The sequence below is a fragment of the Sturnira hondurensis genome, unplaced genomic scaffold, assembly GCF_014824575.4.
Source record: "Sturnira hondurensis isolate 20B ecotype Veracruz unplaced genomic scaffold, ASM1482457v3 Scaffold0010324, whole genome shotgun sequence".
In the NCBI taxonomy this organism is placed as follows: Eukaryota; Metazoa; Chordata; class Mammalia; order Chiroptera; family Phyllostomidae; genus Sturnira; species Sturnira hondurensis.
The window spans coordinates 1,613,830-1,634,692 of record NW_028082955.1 but is presented as its reverse complement, the minus strand read 5'-3'; the positions used below and the strand labels follow the sequence as shown (position 1 = coordinate 1,634,692).

Sequence of the window (20,863 nt, the reverse complement as noted above, 5' to 3'; positions counted from 1 at the left end):
GCCCCCACTTCCTATTTAGCCTCCTTACATACCAGTCATTTGTTAAATCATTCAGCTTATGTCTCTAAAACATAAGGATCTTTAAAAAATTAATGCTATTTCCATATTTGAGATAATAAACACTGATTTCTTAATATTTTCAAATATCCAGTCATGTTTATTCCCAGTTTCGTAAATTTCTTTGTGATTGGTTTGTTTGAATAAGATTTATACCAGGTCAATATGTCTCATTGGGTAACCTCTTAAATCTCTTTTAATTTGTTATGGTTTCTTCTTTTTTCCATTTTCTTTTTTTAACTGAAGAAATCAGATTATTTGTCCTGTATGTTTCTCATATTCTTGATTTTGCTGATTGCATCCACATGGGGGCATTTAACAAGTTTAAATCTATCCCCTGTATTTCCTATGAACTGATACAGCTAGGCACTTGAGTCAATTCAGGTTTGACTTTTTGGTGAAAGTATTTCAAAGGTACCTCTGTGTACTTCTTGTTGTGTCATATTGGGAGACATATCTGGTTTTTTCCTACTAAGACTGATTAGTGGGGTCTGATATTTTACATTGGCCTGCTCTCTGCATTCTACATTTTCACACAATGCAGTGATTCTCAGCCCTTACTACATGTTAAACATCTTTGGGGTGTTTACACATTTCTGATGCTCAGGCCCAATGTTCAACAATTGGCCCAGGGTGTATCTGGGCTCAGTAATTTTTTATAGTCCTAGGTGATTTTGATGCACAGACATAATTGAGAACCACTGATCTAGAGCAGAATTAAATGACATAGAGACTAAAAGCACAATTTTAAAGATCAATGAATCCAGGAGTTGGTTTTTTGAAAAGATAAACAAAATAGTTTCATCAAGGAAGATCCTCAGAACTTAGAGGTTTTGACCCTCAGCTTTTAGAAGAGCTTTCAAGGAAGACTCATTATGAACTTGGTCTTTAAGTAGCCTCATCAAGAAAAGAAGAGAAAGGACACAAATAAACACAATCAGAAATGAAAGAGGAGAGATTACAACTGTTACCACAGAAATAGAAGGGATTGTAAGGAATTACTATGAAGAACTGTATGCCAATAAATTTGAAAACCTAGGTGAAATGGACAAATTTCTAGAAAAATATAATCTTCCAAAACTCAATGAAAAAGAAGCAGAAAACCTGAATAGACCAATAACAGCAAATGAAATTGAAGCAGTAATAAAAAAACTCCCAACACACAAAAGCCCTGAACTAGATGGTTTGACAGGAGAATTCTACAAAGCATTTAAGGAAGAGCTAACCCCTATTCTTCACAGACTATTTAAAAATATCCAAAATGATGGAAGACTTCCAAACTCTTTTTATGAAGCCAGCATCATCCTAATTCCCAAACCAGATAAAGATACAAAAAAGAAAGAAGACTTCAGGCCAATATTGCTGATGAACATAGATGCTAAAATCCTTAACAAAATATTGGCAAACCACATCCAACAATACATTAAAAAGATCATACACCATGACCAAGTGGGATTCACCCCAGAGATGCAAGAATAATTCAACATTCACAAATCAGTAAAGGTAATACATCACATAAACAAAAGCAAGACAAAAACCACATGATCATATCAATAGACACAGAAAAAGCTTTTGATAAGGTACAACACCCATTTATGATAAAGGTACTCAGAAAAATGGGAATAGAGTGAGCATTCCTCAATATGATAATATGAGAGACCTACAGCCAACATCATACTCAATGGGCAAAAACTAAAATCTTTTCCACTAAGATCAGGAACAAGACGAGGTTGTCCACTTTCACCACTTCTATTCAATATAGTATTGGAAGTTTTAGCCACAGCGATCAGACAAGAAAAGGAAATAAAAGGCATCCAAATCAGAAAGGAGTAAACCTGTTACTGTTTGCACGTGACATGATAGTGTGCATGGAAAATCCTATAGACTCCACCAAAAAACTGCTTGAACTAATAAATGAATGTGGCAAAACAGCAGGTTACAAAGTCAATATCCAGAAACCAAAGGCATTTTTGTATACTAACAATGAATCAGCAGAAGCAGAAATCAAGACAAAAATCCCATTCAATATAGCAAAAACAAAAATAAAATATCTGGGAATAAATCTAACCAAGGAGGTAAAAAACTTGTATGCAGAAAACCATCAAACCATCTAGTTCATTGAAGTTTGACAGGTTTGACAAAACCTGTCAAACCATCCAGTTCATTGAAGAAAGAAATCAAAGAAGACATAGACAAATGGAAACATATACTGTGTTCATGGATTGGAAGAATTAACATCATCAAAATGTCCATACTACCCAAAGCAATTTACAGATTTAATACAATACCTATTAAAGTACCAATGGCATATTTCACAGACATAGAACAAACACTTTAAATATTTATATGGAACCATAAACAACCCCGAATAGCAGCTGCAATGTTGGGAAAGAAGAACAAAGTAGGAGGGATCACAATACCTGATACCAAACTGTATTACAAGGCCACTGTAATCAAAACAGCCTGGTACTGGCATAAATACAGGCACATAGACCAATGGAACAGAACAGAGAGCTCAGAAATAAACCCAAGTCTCCACAGTCAATTAATATTCAACAAAGGGGGCAGTGACATAAAATGGGGTAAAGATAGGCTCCTCGATAAATGGTGTTGGGAGAACTGGACAGCTACATGCAAAAAAATGAAACTTTAGCACCAGCTTATACCATACACCAAAATAAATTCAAGGTGGATAAAAGACTTAAATATAAACTGTGACACCATTAAAGTCCTAGAGGAGAACATTGACAGGAAAATATCAGATATTTCACACAGCAGCATTTTTACTGATATGTCCCCTAGAGCAAGGAATATAAAGGAAAGAATAAACAAATGGGGTTTCACCAAAATAAAAAGCTTCTGCATGGCTAAAGAAAACAGTATTAAAATTAAAAGACAACCAACTTTATGGGAAAACATATTTGCCAATGATACCTCAGACAAAGGTTTAATCTCCAAAATATACAAAGAACTCACATGACTTCACTCTAAGAAGACAACTAACCCAATTAAAAAGTGGGGAAAGGACTCGAATGGACAGTTCTCCAAGGAGGACACACAGAGGATCCAGAGACACATGAAGAGATGCTCAATATCGCTAGCCATCAGAGAGATGCAAATTAAAACCACAATGAGATACCACTTTACACCAGTCAGAATGGCTATCATAAACAAAGCAATAAACAACAAATGTTGGAGAGGGTGTGGGGAAAAGGGAACGCTAGTCCACTGTTGGTGGGATTGCAGACTGCTACAACCATTATGGAAAACAGTATGGAATTTTCTCAGAAAACTAAAAATGGACGTGCCTTTTGACCCAGCAATTCCACTGCTCGGATTATATCCTAAGAACCCTAAAACACCAATCCCAAAGAACCTATGCACCTCAATGTTCATAGCACAATTTACAATAGCCAAGAGTTGGAAGCGACCTAGGTGCCCATCAGTAAAAGAATGGATTAAAAAATCATGGTACATATACACAGTGGAATTCCATACAGAAAGACAGAAGGAGTTACTACCCTTTGCAACGGCATGGAAGGAACTGGAAAGCATTATGCTAAGTGAAATAAGCCAGGTGTTGAAGGACAAATACCATATGATCTCGCCTTTAACAGGAAGCTAAAGAACAAAACAAACAAACAAACAAGCAAAATATAACCAAAGATACTGAAATTGAGAACAGGGAGACATCGACCAGACGGGAGAGGGGATGGAATTTCAGGGGAAAAAGGGGAGGGACTTAGAGGAACAAATATAAATGATATATGAACAAGGACTTAAGAAGGGTGGAAATGGGAGGGAGGGGGGAGCACGGGGGGGTGGGATGGGATGGGAGTAATAGAAAACTGTACTTGAAAAATAATTAACTTTTTTAAAAAGGAAGAACCACTGATCTGATAATTTTGGCAGTCATTGAGGATCTTCACATGAATAAATTCATTATTCAGAAGGGGTTGTTAAATAGTATTACTCTATCATGCTTTCTTCACATATTCACAAATGTTCATCTATAATAACTGTCATTAAGTCTTTGGTTCTTTAGTTTTTATAGAAAAGCTAGGGCAAATATTGGATTCTAATCATTTTTTTGAAATGAATCGAGTACCTAACATTCTACAAAGGCCACCAGTGAATTTTGTTTAAGTGAGCATGAATTCATAGATTTTTTAGCATATTTGTTGTTGCAAAACATTGCATTCATTATTATTATTGCTATTATTTCGATGTTCAAATTGTTCGAACATTAGCCAGTGGAAGCTCTTCCAAGTTAGCACCTGTGATTTTTTTTGACAACATCAGTAGTATTTGATTGCTTCCTTGCTTTTACATATGACATATTTTAGGCATATCTTGTACATTTAGTAATTTAGTTGTTTTGTGGCCTCTTCATCTTACGCAGTTCCTGTCCTGGACCTGGAATCAGTCATTTAACAGTTTAGCTGTATATATTCTATTTGGCGACATCCTATTTAATGGCTATGTTGAGATTACAAAATGGAATGGCAGATATTTAAAGTAAAAGTAAATTACAGCAGGTAGTAAATGACATTTAGGAAAAAGCATAATGATTGTGCAACAACAATCATTTTTTTCTTTTTTTACTATTAATCTGGCAGAGAATGTCATATAAGTCCTTAGTAACAAGTCGGTATTTTTTTCTCTCTAGTTAATGTCCATCAGCGTGTTGGCGGTTTCTGCTTGGATGAGAGACTACCTGAATAATGTTCTGACTTTAACTGCAGAAACAAGGTAGGCTTTGCAAGTAATGATTAATTTTTTTCATCAGGTTTTCTCAGGCTCTAGTTTCTAGGTAACTTGGCCCTCAGCCACTCAGAGGATATTGAGCTGGCTCCTGTTCACTTGGAAAGCTTTCCCTGCCCATGGCAACCTTTGCCACGGCCACTTGCATTTTCTAACACTCTCATTAAGGTGCACCACAGTCCTAAGAGAACATTCCTCTCCTCCTGACAGTGTATCAGCTCTGACATATTTGCATATAGAGGACAGCAGAGTTACTTTGCTCTATAAAAATAATCGCCAACCTTGTTACCTTCATATTCTTAGCTAATGAAAACCAAACCCAGAAGCGCCATTTTCTTCTCAAATTTCAAATGTGGGTCCACTATCCTCACTAGGAGCAAATTACTCAACTTCTTCTATCCTCAATTTTTTCATCTCTGAATGGATAATGTAATATATTCCATTCTGAAATGTCCTAAGGATGAACTGAGATATGTTTTTGAAATATATTTTTGTAAAGCCCTTAACTCAGTGGAGTGTAATAATGGTAATTTTTGTTACTCTCATTACTCTTATGGTTGTAGTTAATGAATTTTTTCATAGTTCTAGCAAAAATCATCTCTTGTCCTTAATTTTTCTTTTACTATAAACCAGCTTCCCTTTCACATTTGGGAAGGCTCAGTCTCTGGGAAGAAAGTGCTGCAAGTGGGGCCCCAGGTCAGGGAAGAGGAGGGAGAAGGCTCTTCTCGGCTGGGAAACAGCAAAGGGTCTGGTGTAGTTTCTTCAGGTCAAGGCTTCAGAGCTCCTAGTGGATCAACCTCTTACTAAGGACCCTTATCTTATATGTTAAATGAGCTGAAGTTGGAATGTACCACATGAATAAACAACTAAACAAAACGAAACAAAAGTAGGACAAGCAAGCACATTGGGGATAGCACAGTGATTCTGAAAATAGCAATCAGCCATTAGCTTTGAGGTGTGATGACTTAAAGATTGTTAATGCAAATCATACCTGTGTCTTGTACCATATACTGGGTGCTTTGTGATTATATTTTCTTTGTAATGTGACATTATCGTTCTTCTTTCAGGGTAGAGGAGGCTGTCATCTTGACTTACTTTCCTGTGGTTCATCCAGTCATGATTGCTGTTTGTTGTTTCCTTATCATTGTGGGGATGTTAGGATACTGTGGAACAGTGAAGAGAAACCTGTTGCTTCTCGCCTGGGTACGTGTTTCTATCTTCTCTGTTGCTGTTAAACAGGCCATTCCGTAATGTGTTATTTTTTCTTCAGTGCCCAAGATTATGCAACTAGGGAACTGTGACAGCAGTGCTCTGATCTGTGGTAGTTGTTCAACACCTTGTGAGGAGGGAAGCTTTTTTTCCATGAGAGACAATTTTAATACAAGTATTTTCTTTACTCAGATGATGAGGTATGGAAATATATGTTCTACTTAATTATTTCACTTAGGCTATGTGTTGACATTTTCATTCAAAAGTATGAGTTTTTTCCTCATGTCATGGGCCTTACTACCACTCGACACGTCCCTCAGAATTGGAACGGAGAAGTCATAATGGGACTGTTTCTTTTTCTCTCCTTTTTAAAACCAAATCTGCCATATAAACTCATATGGAAATTCAGGTGGTCAGGTAGCAGAGAGATGTTACAATCCTGGCACTGCCTTTGTATAGGTTAGTGGATATAAGTGAGTCTCTGTTACTATGGTCTTAGTGGTTTTTTATTTTTTAATTCTGAAAGAGTTGGGCTAAATTACTTTTTAAATTCCCTTTGGCACTCAAATTCTATGATTACAAAAATCTATGCTTAAACTTTTAATTAAAATATTAGCAAACTCTCTTTTAATTTTAAAAACTCGAGTCAATTAAAAATATAGCTTACATAGAGATTTTTTGAAGTGCATTGAGTATATAAAATATTACATGTTAGTGGTACCAGGTCTTAAGGCCGCTAATATATTTGCAGGTGTGTCAGATGTCCCTCAAAATTAATTCATTGAGTATATTATGTTCTGTGCAGTAGTTCTCAAGGCTAGTTATGCATTAATTCCTTGTAGGGAACATAAATTTCTGTGTGCTTATATGCTGGATCTGGGCAGAAAAAAATCCCTGATTTGTAGCATTCGCAGGTTTCTGTGAGGTAAATACTCCCAGCATGATGGATTTTAGGCTACCAACATGGTATCAGTGAATGTAGAGTTGGGGAGAGATGAGCACAAATTGGCTCTCAGGAGCCAGCTTCTGCACACCAGTGCTTGACTGGCTCCCACCGGAAGCCAATTAAAATGGAATCTTAGTGTGAAGCTGAACTAAACCTTTGAATTTCATAGGGGCAACTTGTGTTAATGTTTTCCTTGGCTTTTTTTGGGGGGGGGTGGTAACTCTTTAGGCTCATTTTTAGAAAATAAAATCTGCTGCAGAAAATAAACCACACTCAGAGAAGGGGAACATGCCTGGTGCCTCACTTCTTTGCACGTTTAACCAGAAGAATGATAGAAGGGTTTGGAGCTTTATTTTGCTTTTTAAGATAGTTGGACAGTAATTTAAACATAAATTAAAGGTCTCACTTCATATGAAACTGATACCTTAAAGGATGGATAAAGTATTTTAAACTAAAACAAAAAACCCTCAGAATCCTCTTTTCAAACCACAATCTCACAATGATGTTTTATTTATACAGCCAGCTTAAGTATGATTGCTATATTTTCCCTCCCCAACTCATACGACTAGGTGTTCCCTGGACTATGGGATGGGGTGGGGTGGATAGCATGTTCCATGTAAGGAAGGGCTTTTAAAAACATATTTTGAAAACCATGTATGCATCCCATTATTTTGCTTGAATGCTAGTGAAGCAAATGGATGAAGAAAGTAATTTGGCCTCTACTTGAGGCGTGATGAGTCATAGAAACGTGTACATGAAAGGTGACATGGTTGGCTGAGGTGCTAAGGGCCATTGACTTGTTCATTCATTTGTTCTTCAAATATTTGTTGAGAATATTGGCAGTACTAGTTTCTGCCAAGAAACCAGTGTCTGTGATAGACAATCCCACTGCTTTTGATAAAACCTTGAATAGAGTTTGCATCAGATGCTCTGAGGCAGAAGAGGAGCTCCAAGCTCAGCCCCAGGGGCCCAGCACCTCCTCCAGGGGCCCAGCACCTCCCTCAGGCAGATGACCACCTCCCCCAGGGCGATGACTTCATCCCATCCCCCTTTACTTGTTGGTCTCACTCTTTTTCACAAAGCAGCTTTTGGTGCATTGCTGTTCAGTGTGTGCATCTTGGTTTTTTCCTTCCCATTGACTGCCTGTGATGTTTCATTCCCCGTTGCCATTGGGCTGCTTCTCTTATCATAGCTAGTTTCCAGACCTCACTTTGTCTGAACCCAACACAGCTTTCCCCTTGTTAAAGAATGATCTGGGGTGTCAACTCCCTATTATCGGTTACTCATAATCAATCTTCCTCTGATCTGCTTCTCAGGCAGTTTCTTCTCTGGTTTCCTTTTCAGAACCTCCTTGTCTAAGCAGTTGCCAAGTCCTATAAGTTCTGGATCTACAAGCTCAGGACCTGTCCCCTTTTCTACTCTTATTTGGCATGTCCAGATTCAAGTTCTCCTGAGTCCTTACTGACACAGTGCACATCGCCCTAACAAAACTTCCTGCCTCTGTTTCCTCTGATTTACCCCAAACCAATGCCACCAGTTAATATAATGCAACAGTAATCATGTTACTCCTTTTTTCCGAAACCTTGAAAGACTCCTGGGTGGGTAATGAAGTCTTTAGTGGTACCTCAGTCTTATATCAGTTTCCTCTGCAATCAAGCCTTTGACTTCCATTTTTAGCTTTCTTACCTACTTTGTTATTCTCTGGTCACACTGCATCTTCTGAATCTTGAACAAACTTGTTTTGCTCCATTTTTCCCTGCTCTTATTCTTTGTCTCCTTGCTGGGAATTTCTTATAGTATTTTTGTTTCAATACTTGCAGCTCATTCACAGAGGTGAAGGGACTAAGCAAACAAACATACACACAAAAAAACCCTTCATTGACGGAGAGCATTATGGTGATTACTGAAGGGGAAGGGGGAGGAAGAAGAGGATAAAGGGGGGACAAATGATGATGAAAGGAGGCTTGACACACAATACACAATTGTGTATTACCATAATGTAGATGAGGACATGAAGCGCAGATTTGACTAAGTTTGCTTAGCTAGTAAATGGAGAACCTGGTGTGCAGACCATGGCCACCCAGTTACAACATCACTTTTTCACTCTGTAGTTGCTGCCTTTTCCTAAGTGCTAAACATACCTCCCATTTTATGTACATTTCTCCTGTGATCTTTTGTTTTAAAACTGATGACAATAATCTACTAAAGACAATTATAAGTGACTTTCAGAAAGGTTCAGTAATATGTCCAAAGTCACTCGGCAATAACGACCTTAACGTTTCTGACTGCCAAGCCTGTTTTCCTTGGGCTTTACTGATGTCTGTAATAGACGCGTCTTAACCTTTGTAGTCCAGTGCATTTCCCTTATTATAAATTTCATATTTTTATAACCAGATAAAACTACCAGACTACAAACAACTTGATAATATGAGCCATTCACCTTGCCTGTTGCTTTAATACATGTTTACTAAATTGAATAATGAACAGGAAATTAGAACAGTGTGAATATGGGTGACCAGCACGTGGGTGGGATGTCAGATGGTGCCTGGAGGGCGGTGAAGAGTGACACTTCACAAGACGAGCCTGGCTGTTAGATAGGTTTAGACTACAAAGGGAATGGCTTGTTAAATGCAGGGGAGCTAAGATAAGACGTCATCTTATAGGTCTTTGGCACATGTTTGCAAGGCAGCTCTCATGATTTCTTTCTTTGTGCCCTTTAGCATTTTATTCTGGTAAAACAATGTAGGGACATTTCTCACTTCTATTTTTTTATTTATTTTTTAAGTAGAAGCAAAACTTTACTTAGAATGCCAAAGAGGTAGAAGTGAACCATGGAAGAAGTGAGCCAGGGAATAAGTTACAAAAACAAAAGAGGGTTCCTTGGAACCTAGGAGGAAAGAGTCAAGGACTGTGTTGGGGGGAGAGGGGCAGTGGGGGAACATGTGGGCATATTCTGTAGAGAGAGCTGCCTCTTATTTTTATTTTGAATGTAAATATTTAAACAAGCAGAATGCATTTAGTTCAACCTATCCATTTCCCTGTGTTCAAAGTCTTATTTCATGTAAAGACTTGTAAGCCAGATTAGCAGGAGGAATTTTTTAAGACAATCGGTATCTCTGAGAACCACCTTATCTCTTAAATGGTTGCTAAAAAAGAGCTCGCAACTGGGCTGTGATGCTGTTCCAGCAATCAAAATGCTGTTATTCATGGGACTGATGAAGAAAAAGTGAGAAAGCCTCAAAACAGAGCTTTATAACTAACTTCCCCTCCCATCCCACCTTCATCTCTCAAAAAAACAACTCTTCAGTGTAGGAGGACACCATAGGAAAACACTTCAGGTGAACCTTGGTCATGAATTTGACCATCTGTTGAATTATAGATTCAAGTTGTTAAAATAATTGAGATTCCCCAAGTAACATATAGGGCATCCAAAAGAAATTTGAATTCAGGATAAACAGTGAATAATATTTTAGTGTAAGTGTGTCCCGTTCAATATTAAGATATAATGTATTAAAACATTCTTCATTGTTTAACTGAAACTCAAATTTAAATCAACATTCCTGTATTTTTATTTGCTGAATTTGGCAGCCCTACACTGACAAGATTTGTTCTTAATAAATAAATGTGAAATTGTCATAGGAGAGAAACTTTTATATATTTAAGCGAGGAGATCGGGAATAATTAAATTTTAATTATATTGGGAAAACAAGCCAAAAATGACTAGGGAAATAAACTTGATTATGCAGTGACTTTCAAAGTAATTTCAGTAGCAGAAATTCTTTCTGTTTAGAAGAGAAATTGAAACTAAATGATAATTGGTTTTAAGCCTTAGATGGGTACTTCCCACAGCTTTCAGCTGTAGACCAAATGGAATTCATTTGTTATTGCACTTCTACCTTGCTATTAACATAGGCATTAGGAAAGCTGTGCCAGCTCAGAGGGAATGTAAACAGGTTGAACAGACATGTTTACAATATTGACAACAGCTGAGTGTCGCCATCAGGAGATCATCATTTGTCAGAGTGGGATGCTAACATATGGTTCTCTCCCAGCCAATCCCAACTAGTCAAGCACTGGTCAGAAATTAAGTCTAGACACGAGTCACATGTTTAGGAGCAGTACCTTGTATTTAAAGGGGAAAGTTTCCTCGTTTTCGGAATTTTCATATGGCTGTGGATTGTGTGGAAGCTTCTGTAAAGCTTTCTTAAGATACACAGTGATTGAACCAGATTTGAAATGATTTTCTTAATGGAAATCAAATAAATTTTTAATGGCCCTGGCTGGTGTAGCTCAGTGGATTGAGCACGGGCCTGTGAAGCAAAGAACCGCGGTTCGATTCCCAGTCAGGGCACATGCCTGGGTTGTAGGCCAGGTCCCCAGTAGGGGACACATGAGAGGCAGCCACACATTTATGTTTCTCTCCCACTCTTTCTCCTTCCCATCCCCTCTCTCTAAAAATAAATAAATAAAATATTAAAAAATAAATTATTAATGGTCATGGAGAAATTAACCATTCTCAGTGTTTTTGTTGTTTAAAATTATAATATGGAACTGGAATATCTATACACAGTAAATTTCTACAGACTCTGTTTAAGGCCTTCTCCTTAGTAGTTGTAAATTCTATAATTTTATAGCTTAAGTTAAAATTAAACTATTGAATTTAATATTTTCGTTATGTTCTCTTTATAATTTTGGTTAATAGCTTAGCAACTTTGTTTCTAAATCAAGGCTCATCGTATCACTGACTGCACCTGCCTAGTGTTTTACCCTTGTTTTCTGAGAAAATACTTATAGGAACTATATGTGGTAGACTTATTTCACAGATGAGGAAAATTAGGATGCCCAAAGATACACATTTGCTTGTTGCGATAGTTGTCAGTAGTGTACAAAAGCTGTCTTATGCTTAAAGCCCACATGCATATTTCACCTACCACACTGCTATTATAATACAGTTAATTAATTCCTGGCATTATTTCTGTAAGACTTAAATATGCTTCATTTAGAATTCCAAGGCATTCAGTAGTTATTTAACTTTTTAGTTATCTTTTAATGTCATTATAAAAGGAACTCTGAAATTTCTCCCACCTCATCTTGTTAAGAAAGGAAACTGCTTCTCTTTTTCTTTCTATGTTCTTTCCTCCCATTCCCCTTTTCTTTCCTTTCCCCCTTTCCTCTCCCTGCCTTGAACATATATTGAGTACCCAGTCTGTGTTAGACACTTGAGGGACAAAGATGAAAGTGGAGAGTACAAAGAAAATAACAAAGGGAAATACAGTTGTAAAGTTCTAAATAAATTGCCGTGGGAACACAGAATAAGGAGCAATTGGAGGCTTCTGGCAGGTTTCATAAGAGAATGTATTTGAACTGGAGATTGAAAATGTGCTAGAGCTTTCTGGTGGAGAAGGGAAGGGAAGGGGCTTTAGAGCAACGTGGAGATTATGTGCAAAGACAGAGGAATAAAGGAACATGGCAAATTTAGGCAAAACTTAGAAATTCAATGTGGCTGTGGTATCGGTGCACAGTGAGCAACACATGAAGTAGTCCACTTGTGAAGATCTTTAGGAGAATCGATGTTATTCTGGGGTTGGTGCTTCTAGCATGGGATGAAATAATAATGTTTAGGCAGGAGGCACTGGGAAGTGCTATTAGTGGTCACACTAGTTTTCAAGTCCACAGATGGAGCTAAGACTCTGGGGAGTTGAGGAAGGCAGCTGAATTCAATAGACTTGCTAAAATAGAATTGTGGATAAAGAATTGCACACGATAGTGCTGTTTATATTATTTGACATCAGGAAATGAAATATTCAATATTATGCATTGTTCATATAATAGAACATATCCTGTCAATGTATGCATTTTATTTTGCATGTTAACTAGAATTTTTAAAAACCATACTGTTAAATGTTAAATGTAGTTGTTAAACTCACCAAACTTTCAGGCAGAGGAAACTGAAGAGCATTTAGGCAGATGTAAATCTAGGAACTCAGTTTATGCATCTCATTTTTGGTCGCACAAGAGCCTAAACTGAGCTCCATGACCACTTCTCCATGTTGGTGTGCTTGCTTCTAATTATGCCCCATAAAAGCGTGTTGTGTCAGGCACTGGGGCTCAAGATAGTTGTGAGAAATTCCTGACCTTAATGCTGGGTCTTTGTTAAAGGATCTTGAGTGCTCATTGGACTTTTTGCCTACTTAGGAGTTTGAAGTATGAATGGTTCAAGTATTTGTATTTCTGTTGTTTGCATAGTTTGGTGTAATTTGTCATAGAAAACATTTGAGGCTTTAATGTATACTGTTTCTTAATATACACATTTGAGATAACTTTGCTTAAATGTAAGCCATATAAGTCAATATCCATTGATTTGATGACTGTCCCTAGGCTGAACAAAGTTCAAAGCCAGGTATTTATCAGCACATGCTATTGAAAGGCTTATCCAGCTATGAATGCTGGTCACCACTTCAAATGCTACCTTGAGGCAAATTCAGCAGTTGTGCAGTGTTTTTGCATTCTCACCTGCTTCGACATTGTTGGTCTATTGACTTCCTCTGGCTAATATAGAATGTAGACATTAATTTAAAATCATAAAGCTGTCTAAATGACTCCAGAAACAGTGTCCCTAGATGTACAGTAGTTAAAATAAGAGGCCAAATAACACGTGTAAAAGGAGAGAATTAAGTCATTTAAGCCAATGAGGAAAGTAGGTTACAGATAAATGTTTTAGAAGAATGATGTTAAATATTTACTATATGTGCAGTGTCTAATGAAATTATGACTAAACAATAGCTTATAAATTAAAGTTAAGCTTTTTTTCATGAAATTTTATATATTTAAAAACCTTATATTTTTAGAATTGTCATCCATATATCTTTTTCCCCTTTCAGAGAAAGGATGATACCAGGCCCTGGTTATGCAGTCAGATTAAGATGAATCTCTTTTCTTTCCTTCTTTTCTTCCTTTTTCCTTAGCTCAGATGACAAAAACACTAATCTAAATTTGTAAATATATTTTATTGATTGTACTGTTACAGTTGTTGCATTTCCCCCCTTTATTCCCCTCTGCCCTATACCTTCTTCCCACTATCATTCCCCCACCTTAGTTCATGTCCATGGGTCATATATATAAGTTCTTTGGCTTCTTCATTTCCCATACTATTCTTAACCTCCCCCTGTCTATTTTGTACCTGCCATTTGTGCTTCTTATTCCCTGAACCTTTTTCCCCATTCCTCCCCTTCGTTTCCCCACTGATAATCCTCCATGTAATCTGTATTTCTGTGAATCTGTTCCTGTTCTAGTTGTTTGCTCAGTTCATTTTTGTTTTTGTTTTGTTTAGGTTCAGTGTTGATAGTTGTGAGCTTGTTGTCATTTTACTGTTCATAGTTTTGGCCTTCTTCTTTTTCTTAGGTAAGTCCCTTTAACATTTCATATAACAAGGGATTGGTGATGATGAACTCCTTTAATTTGACTTTATCTGGGAGGCAATTTATCTCCCCTTCCAGTCTAAATGATAGCTTTGCTGGATAGAGTGATCTTGGATGTAGGTCCTGGCCTTTTATGACTTCAGATACTTCTTTCCAGCCCCTTTTTGCCTGCAAGGTTTCTTTTGAGAAATCAGCTGATAGTCTTAGGAACTCTTTTGTAGGCAACTCTCTCCTTTTCTCTTGCTGCTTTTAAGATTCTCTCCTTATCTTTAATCTTGGGTGATGTAATTATGATGTGCCTTGGTGTGTGGTTCCTTGGGTAGAAGTTTTTGGGTACTCTCTGAGCTTCCTGGACTTTCTAGAATTCTGTTTCCTTTTCCAGATTAGAGAAGTTCTTCTTCATTATGTTTTCAAATAAGCTTCAGTTTCTTGCTCTTCCTCTTCCTCTTCTACTTCTGGCACCCCTATGATTTGGATATTGGAATATTTCAAGTTGTCCTGGAGGTTTCTAAGGCTATCCTTATTTTTTTGAATTCTTGTTTCTTCATTTTGTTCTGGTTGAATGTTGCTTTCTTCTTTCTGCTCCAAGCCATTGATTTCATACCTAGTTTCCTTCCCTTCACTGTTGGTTCCCTATACATTTTCCTTTATTTCACTTTTCATAGCCTTCACTTTTTCTTTTAATTTGTGACCATACTCAACCAGACTCAACCATTTCTGTGAGCATCCTGATAGCATTCTGTGAGATGCACAGTTTTGAACTGTGCATCTGATGAGTTGGCTATCTCTTCATCGCTTAGTTGTATTTTTTCTGGAGCTTTGATCTATTCTTCCATTTGGGCCAATTTGTTTTTTCTTGTCTTGGCATGCCTGTTACATAGTTAGGGGAGGAACCTTAGTTATTTGTTAGGGCAGGGCAACCAACATGGCTGCGTTGTGGCATTGCATCTGAGAGGGAACAATGCTGCTTGTTCAGGTCTTAGCTGGCTTTCCATCACTTTCTTCACTACCCACAAGTAAATTGGGCTCTTCTGGTGCTGAGTACCTTGTAGGTGAGTTTGTGAACTTTTTAGGACCCCGTGGGTTTCTCCCATGAACTATCCTATGAGGCTGGGAGTTTCTCCTGCTGCCTCAACCCCTTAGGTTTTATCATCAGGTTTTGAGGCTTTATTTCCCCCACTGGAACCATGGGTTTTGAGGTCTGTCTCACTTTCCAGTTGTTCCTCCCAGTTTATCTGCATGCAATTGTGGGACAACCTGCTTTGCCAGCCATTGCCTTTTCCATACCGGTCCTCCAGCCACAGCCTTGCTGCCAATCCTCTCTGCCACGTCTATTGGTCTGGATAAATATTTCTTCTTTAACTCCTTGGTTGTTAGATTTCAATACAGTTCTTTTTTTCTGGCAGTTCTGGTTGTATTTTGTTTTTAGATTTGTTGTTGTCCTTCTTGTGGTTGTGTGAGGAGGTGAAGTGTATCAACCTATGCCTCCCTCTTGACTGGAAGTCCAGAAACACTATCTAAATTTTATTTAAAAGGTACAAAGCTGTAGTTGTAGCACTTAGTAGTCTTGTTAAGTGATACATTTAAATTATTGTAAAATAAGTGTTTATGTCTGAATTATTTTTAGATTACCATTATTTTAGTTTTAAAACTTTAAAATTTCAAAACTACAAATTTCCTGAAAATGATTACAATTAGAAAGATATTTTAGAAACATTGCCTTCATGACTATAGACATTTTATTAGGTTATACTTGCCAATGAAAGAATTATTTTTAATTAAATAAAAATATGAATTTTTGGTATTTATTCAGTGAAACAAGAATTTAATATTTTAAAATTCCAAGTTCTGTGCAAGGTTTGCATAACTAGCTAAAGATATGTACTGGTAACATTTAAATGAGTCAATGAGACCCTGGCTGGTGTAGCTCAGTGGATTGAGCGCAGGCCTGCGAACCAAAGGATCATGGTTCGATTCCGAGTCAGGGCACATGCCTGGGTTGCAGATCAGTTCCCAGGATGGGACACACAGAGAGGCAACCATACATTGATATTTCTCTCCCTCTCTCCTTCCCTTCCCCTCTAAAGATAAATAAAATAAAATCTTTAAAAAATGAGTCAACGAAAGATTTGCCTTTTATAATTAAAATACTTTAATTTTAAAAGTTTCCTTTCTGTGTTACTGAAGGTACTTTAAAAGAACTTGAAGGAACAATGTTCGATTGAGAACATTTAATGAAGGAACATAAGGAAGTGCTGGAGCTGAGATCTGATGGTTGAGGGCAGGTTAATTGTGGTCAGGAGAAAGGCATTGGTTTACAGGAGGGCCCTCCAACTGAAAGGCCAGTGGAAGAAAATTAGGGATAAGACTTGGAAACTCAGGGTGTGTTTGGAGAAGGGCATGCGTAGGTGATAGGTAGATGTATGCCAAGTAGCAGGGCTGAGAGGTGGCTGTGTGACCTAGGGCCAAATAATGGAGAGTTTCAATATTGTTTGTATGTTCTCTGCAGTTTGAAAAGTTTTATGACCTGAAGAGTAATGTGAACTGATCTATCTTTTGGTACATAACCCTAGTAGCTTTGTTTGTTCTTGATAGTTTCTGGGCTTTTTGTTTGCTTATCAGGGAAAAAATAGCTACCTAGTCTTGTCACTCTGAGCTAAGGTGGCTTCACAGTTAGAGAACCTTTGTATTAATGGTGGAATTTGATATTGGAAGACATACTTTTATTCTAACAAAGTGCCTTTTCTGATGAAGTAATAAAGGTACTCAGGTGGAGAAGTCTATCTAATGTTTTAGAATTTTTTTCCAGGTGTACATTATAAAGGAAACTGTTGATCTGGATATGTTTAATTAAAGTTTCATAGTGAAAATACAATTATCAAGCTAAATTGGTTACCAGGAAACTGGATGCTGTGCTAAGATGCCGTTAGGGAAACCAGCCGGTGTTAAGGATGTTTGTGGAAGGGTTACAACAGCAGTTCTTTGGAATCCTACAGCAACTTTACAGAATCAGGGTGGGGAAAGCCCCATAAACAATTTATTAGTATCGATCAATTATTATAGAACTCTTAACTTGTTTGAGAATAAACTTTTCCAGCATGGTAGAAGCATTTGCCTACAGATAATGGGTTGTTTCACTGCAGGTCATCTTTGACCTGTTTATAAAAGTAGGTCTTCCAGGGTCTCTACTTCTCAACATTATTATAACTCAAATATTTGTTGTAACACAAGTACATTTCTTTAAAATCATTCCATAATTCATTTTATTTAATTCAAACTGTTTCTTCTGTCAGCCCCATTTGGGTAACTTGGGTAAGAATTTAATGCTTTTATCATTTTTCACACAAGGTTATCTTTCCCCTAAACATTAAGCATGACTGTGAATTGAGTTGTATCCTTATACTTTCTTATTTTAAGGAAGAAAATACATTTTTAGTTAAGGAAGAAAGTGTTTTTGCTTGAATTGATTTGTCAAAAAAAAGGAAAATAAAAAGAATAATCCTTTTCATTTGTAATAAATATTTCTACACATGGGGATTTTTTAAATTTAAAGGAGACATTTTTCCTTTAATACTTTAAATAAATAAGTTTCCAGTTATTCTGGAGAATAAGCATGTATAAGTTCAAGTTTATATCTTGTCTGAAAGTAAAGGTGAAATAATTAAAAGGATATGATTTAGAAGAAGATATTTTCACAGACATAGAGCTATAGATAGATGCAAATGTTATGGACAGATATTAAAGTATTAGGTCTATTTTTACCTAATAAAAACATCATCAACTTTTTTGTTTAATCTTTATTGTATTTTTTTCATTACCACTTAGTCCCCTCATACCCCCCAACACCCTAGCAATCAGCACACTGTTATCCATGTACATGGGTTCTTTTTCCTTTTTGCTAAATCCCTTCACCCGCCTAACCACCCCCCATCCCCAACTAGCTGTCATCTGCTCTCCATGAGTCTGTCTCTGTTTTGCTAGTTCAGTTGGTTCATTAGATTCCACATATGAGTGAAATCTATGGTATTTTTCTTTCTCTTAATGGCTTATTTTAATTAGCATTATATTCTCCAGGTTCATCCATACTGTTGCAAAGGGTAAAATTTTCTTCTTTTTTACAGCTGAATAGAATTATGTTGTGTAAAGATCCTATAGTCGTTTTATCCACTTACCTATTAGTGGACACTTGGGCTGCTTCCATATCTTGGTGATTGTAAATAATGCTGCAATGAACATAGGGGTGTTTGTATTCCTTCGGATTAGCATTTTGGGTTCCTTCAGATATAGTTCTGGAAATGGGATTGCTGGGTCAAAAGGCAGATCCATTTTTAATTTTTTGAGATATCTCTACACTGCTTTCCAGAGTGGCTATACTAGTCTGCATTTCAACCAACAGTGCAAAAAGGTTTCCCTTTCTCCACATCCTCACTAGCATGTATTGATTGTTGATTTATTGATGATAGCCATCCAGGCAAATGTGAGATGGTATCTCATTGTAGTTTCTTAAAAATATTTTATTTATTTATTTATAGATGGAAAGGAAGGAGAAAGAGGAGAGAAATATCACTGTGTGGTATCACTGTGTGGTTGCCTCTAGCACTCCCCCTACTGGGGACCTGGCCTGCAACCCAAGTGTGTACACTTACTGGGAATCCAACCAGCAACATTTTGGTTCACAGGCCAGGTCTCAATCCACTGAGTCACACCAGTCAGGGCTCATTGTAGTTTTAATTTGCATTTCTCTGAGGATTAGTGACATTGAGCATCTTTTCATATGTCTATTGGCCATCTATATATCCTTTTTGAAGAAGTGCCTATCAGATCCCTTGCCATTTGTTAAATGGGTTGTTTATTTTTTTGGTGTTGAGCTTTGTAAGTACTTTATAAATTTTGGATAATAACCCCTTATCGGATGTATCGACAAAAAATGTTCTCCCATTCTGTGGATTGTCCTTGTTTTGTTGATCTTTTCCTAGCTGTGCAAAATTTTTTTAGTTTGATATAGACTCATTTGTTTATTTTTTTCTTTTGTTTCCCTTGTCTGGGGAGATGTATCTGATAAAAAAATTCTATAAGCAATATTTGAGATTTTGCTGCCTATATTTTCTTCCAGAATATTTATGGGTTAGGGTCTAACATTTAAGTTCATTTTGAATTTATTCTTGTGGGTAGTGTAAGAAAGTGTTTTAGTTTCATTTTTCTGCATGTATCTGTCCAATTTTCCCAACACCATTTATTGGATAAACTGTCTTTAGCCCATTGTATGTGCTTGCTTCCTCTGTCAAATATTAATTGACTATACAGCTGTGGGTCTATTTCTGGGATCTCTATTCTGTTCCATTAAGCTATGTGTCTGATATTATGCCAGTACCAGGCTGTTTTGATTACTATGACCCTGCAGCATAGTTTGATATTAGAGTGATTCCTCCAACTTTGTTCTTCCTTCTCAGGATTGCTGTTACTATCTATGCAGGGCCTTTTTTGGTTCCATATACATTTTTAAAATATTTGTTCTAGTTCTATGAAATATATCATTGGAATCTTTATAGTAGTTGCTTTGAATCTATAGATTGTTTTGGGTAGAATGGACATTTTAATGATGTTCATTCTTCCTACCCATGAACATGGTGTATACTTCCACTTACTTGTATCTTCTTCAATGCCTTTCTTCAGTCCTTATAATTTTTCATGTGTAGGTCTCTTTTTCTTCCTATATATTTTATTCTTTTTGAAGCAATTGTGAATGGGATTATTTTCTTAATTTCCCTTTTTGTTAGTTCATTATTGGCATATAACAAAGCAACTGATTTTTGCATTGTAATTTTGTATCCTGCTCCTTTCCTAAATTCATTTATCAGTTCTAATAGTTTCTTAGAGGACTCCTTGGAATTCTCTATGCACAGTGTCATGCCATCTGCAAATAAAGACAGTTTTACTTCTTCCTTTCCAGTTTGGATGCCTTTATTTCTTCTTCTTTTCTTCTAATTGCTGTGGTTAGACTTCCAGGACATGTTGAACAAGAAAGGTGAAAGTGGAAATCCCTGTCTTGTTCCCTATATTAAGGGGAATGCTTGAAGTTTTTTGCCCACTGAGTATGATGCTGTCAGTGTGTGTGTCATATATGGTCATTATTATGTTTAGGTATGTTATCTGAATTCCCACTTTAGTGAGAGTTTTGATCATAAATGGGTGCTGGATTTTATCAAATGCTTTTTCTGTGTCTATTGATAATGGTCATGTGGTTTTTATCCTTCATTTTGTTTATGTAATAAATCACATTTATCAATTTGTGAATATTGTACCAACCTTGCATTCCCACAATAAATCCCACTTGATCATGGTGTATGATCTTTCCTAGCATTTTGTTGAGGATTTTAGCATCTATGTTCATCAGGGATATTAGCCTATAATTTTCTTTGTAGTGTCTTTACCTGGTTTTGGAATTAGGATGATGCTGGCCTTATAAAAT

The 20,863-nt window shown here is 36.8% G+C and overlaps 1 protein-coding gene and 1 long non-coding RNA gene across 4 annotated transcripts in view; one reads left to right on the top strand and one right to left on the bottom strand.

The window, feature by feature from the left end:
- Positions 1-20,863, top strand: part of TSPAN12 (tetraspanin 12) — a 77,401-nt gene that overhangs the window by 13,110 nt on the left and 43,428 nt on the right. For all 3 annotated transcript variants that reach the window (XM_037058808.1, XM_037058807.1, XM_037058809.1), the window contains 2 exons: positions 4,727-4,809; positions 5,889-6,024. In XM_037058808.1, the coding sequence (XP_036914703.1) occupies positions 4,727-4,809; positions 5,889-6,024 (219 nt within the window). The remainder of the gene's footprint in view (positions 1-4,726; positions 4,810-5,888; positions 6,025-20,863) is intronic.
- Positions 944-20,492, bottom strand: LOC118995690 (uncharacterized). Its single transcript, XR_005068349.1, has 3 exons — positions 20,404-20,492; positions 4,978-4,980; positions 944-954 (listed from the first exon to the last, which is right to left on the bottom strand). It is a non-coding gene; the product is annotated as an uncharacterized LOC118995690 (long non-coding RNA).